This window comes from Lynx canadensis, chromosome D3 (genome assembly GCF_007474595.2).
Source record: "Lynx canadensis isolate LIC74 chromosome D3, mLynCan4.pri.v2, whole genome shotgun sequence".
Taxonomy (NCBI): domain Eukaryota; kingdom Metazoa; phylum Chordata; class Mammalia; order Carnivora; family Felidae; genus Lynx; species Lynx canadensis.
The window spans coordinates 71,018,799-71,021,695 of record NC_044314.2 but is presented as its reverse complement, the minus strand read 5'-3'; the positions used below and the strand labels follow the sequence as shown (position 1 = coordinate 71,021,695).

At 45.5% G+C, this 2,897-nt stretch overlaps 1 protein-coding gene across 1 annotated transcript; it reads right to left on the bottom strand.

The window, feature by feature from the left end:
- Positions 1–666: 666 nt before the first annotated feature.
- LOC115528495 (cytochrome b-c1 complex subunit 9) lies at positions 667–2,616 on the bottom strand. The gene is made up of 2 exons (XM_030336652.1): positions 2,436–2,616; positions 667–929 (listed from the first exon to the last, which is right to left on the bottom strand). Exons 1-2 carry the CDS (start codon positions 2,583–2,585, stop codon positions 888–890), a joined length of 192 nt encoding a protein of 63 aa, XP_030192512.1. The 5' UTR covers positions 2,586–2,616; the 3' UTR covers positions 667–887.
- Positions 2,617–2,897: the final 281 nt, after the last annotated feature.

The following is a 2,897-nucleotide window of genomic DNA, read 5'->3' as shown; positions in this document are numbered from 1 at the left end:
TTTAAAAAAATAAACATTTTTTATTATTTTTTAAATGTTTATTCATTTTTGAGAGACAGAGACAGAATGTGAGTGGGGAAGAGGCAGAGAGGGAGACACAGAATCTGAAGCAGGCTCCAGACTCTGAGCAGTCACCATAAGAGCCTGACATAGGGCTCAAACTCACGAACCACAAGATCATGACCTCAGATACTCAACTGACTGAGCCACCTAGGTGCCCCCAAACTAAAATGGAATTACTGGGGCACCTGGCTGACTTAGTTGGTAGAGCATGCAACTCTTTTTTCAAGTTTTATTTATTTAAGTAATCTCTACAACCAACACAGGACTCGAACTCAACTCCTAGATCAAGAGTTGCATGCTCCACCAACTGAGCCAGCCAGGTGCCCCAAGCATGCGACTCGAGCTCAGGGTTGTGAATTTGAGCCCCACACTGGATGGAGAGCTTACATTAAAAAAAAAAAGAGTGGAATTACTGATTTAGAAGCAAAAGTGGAAAGTAACACCTCCAATTATAGTTCATGTTTTGCAAACCAGAGTTCTTTGGAAGTTAACAGGGAATCTGAAATAATGGAACTTGCCCTTCAGATGTCTGCAGAGGACTCTGGTCTCAATCAATAAGTGAAGATCGGGTAGAGTTAACAAAGCACTAGATGCAGAAGCATGTCTCAAGGACAATTTACATTTATTTGCTGATGACTGATTAAACATGCTTCAAACACAGCAGAAGTTAAAGAGTCTGTCAGGTGAAGCCACTTCTTGCCAACAGCTAAAGGTGGTTGGTGAAGAGTAATCTGAGCATCATCTTCAAGCTGAGGCCCTGGTTCTGGGCAAACAGCTGGTGGATGGACCTGGTCCTTTTGGCTTGGGTAGGGGTCTCCGGGGAACTACTTATTTTCATACTTGTGCTTGATGTGTTTCCACAGCTTCTGCATTTTAAAGACAAAAGTCACAAACTTTTAGTTTTGTTTCTCTCATTTTGCAGCTACTCCCACTGTCCTGGTCTCTAAAACAAGCTTGAGAAAAACATATACCACGTCTGGACAGTTGGGGTGGGCAAAACGGAAGCAACGCTAGGCTTGACGCACATTCCCAACACTTGCAAAATGCGTTGATGTTATCAATTGCCATGTAAAATTAAGTGGGAGAGGATGATCCTTCTTTTACAGGAAATTGAGGTAACTGCTCAAAAGTACACAATTAAGGAACAGAGCCCAGAAGATGCCTTATTTTCTTAACTCCCAGGTATTATTCAAGAGATCTAAATGCATAGGCCCAAATAATTCACACTGCATCATTTTTTAGTTCCTTAAACATATTATTCTTGGGTCAGGAGCTAGTTGGATTCTCATTCCTAAAAGCACAGATTGATGTTTTGATAGCATACTTAAATGCTGTTCCCAAACACTGAAAATGGCCAGCAGAACTGCTTTCAGGAGATGGAACAGTGGCAACACTTTCATAGGGACAGAAAGTTGTCCAGGCCACAGGCGGACAGCATTAGTGGGCAGAGTCTTCCTGTGCCATAAGGTCAGACAGCTCTGAATTGAAACCACAAGTGAATGGTGAAACAGGGCTATCTGTAGGAGACCTTCCCTAGTATAAGCCACAATTTAATGATATAAAGCATGTACAGCATCTAGCACACTGTTGGCACACAATGAGTCTAAAAGGTGTGGTCATTCCCTACCTACATTCTCCTGAGGAACATCACAAACGTTATTTTTTTGATGCACCACCTACCAGGTACTGTGACACCTTGCAAGTATCTCACATAATCCTCACAGTAATTCTCTACTGTAGTTACTGTTATTAACATCTCTATATTACAGATAAAAATGAAGTTCATAGAGGCTAAGAAACTCCCCCAAATGAATGCCACAGTTATCAAGTGACAAGGCCCAGTATTCCCATCCAGGGCTCTGATTTCATATTCCCATCTCCTAACCATTATGACTACCATAATGCCTGCGTGGGAAGCCTTTGGGAAGTGAAGAGTGCTGTCTTTCAGATAGGGCCAGCCACAGTATCTAAGGCGATGTCCTTTTCAGGACACTTGCCCGCTCAAATCTGCCCTTGAAACCCTCAGAGGAGACAATGGGTCCGGGTTCTAGCCCTGACTCACCACTGACTTCTGATTGGGGTAGCCCTAGTAAGACCTCTGCTCTCACTAGGCTTTAGTTTCTACTTCTGCAAATGGACAAATGGGGATGTGATATCAAAACTTACAACCCCCCCCCCCCCCGCCAAAGGATCTACTGACCTCATTTAATGTTTTGGGATTCACATCTGGTGGAGAGAACATACGGCAGTCGACCGACATAAGGCGCCCATGGCTTTCCCCCCTCTTAGTAAGGAAGACTGAGTCCCAACCCATCTCCACTCCCAGTCACCCCTCAGGTGGGCCCAAGGTCAGGAATGGCCCAGTCCCTCACCCCCTCGTTGATGTGTTCGTAGATCGCGTCCGCGCCTTGGTCGAAGGCGCGCTCGAAGAACAAAGCGCCCACGGCGATGGTGAGGGCGAAAGTGGAGGTCCTGCGGAACAACAGGGAGTATAACCTCGCAGTAAACGTCGGGGCCGCCATCTTTCTCCACTGTGGAGCCCGCGCCTGCGCCGCGGCCGACCATGGTCTCCACAAGCCCTCGGCGTGCAACACTTTATGGGATATGTAGTTTTTCTGAATCTCAGTGCTTGTCGTTTTGAACAACAGAGGTAAGTGATGGCTTGCGGGGGAGAAAAGTCTCATAGGATTCAGATTAGGGCAGCCCAGATAGTGCGGTAAGATTTTTTTACCCATTTTTTCTCTTCAATAATCTCTTGCCGATTGAATACCTCGAACTACAACACCCAGAAGCTTTCGCGCTTCCGTTACCTCTCCCACCACCTGCGGTGTCTC

Bases quoted from the DNA above. Each gene is read 5' to 3' on its own strand.
- LOC115528495 (XM_030336652.1), bottom strand. From the start codon at position 2,585: ATGGCGGCCCCGACGTTTACTGCGAGGTTATACTCCCTGTTGTTCCGC. The intron at 930-2,435 runs GTGAGGGACTGG...TTTAAAATGCAG, and splicing joins ACGAACACATCAACGAGGGG to AAGCTGTGGAAACACATCAA.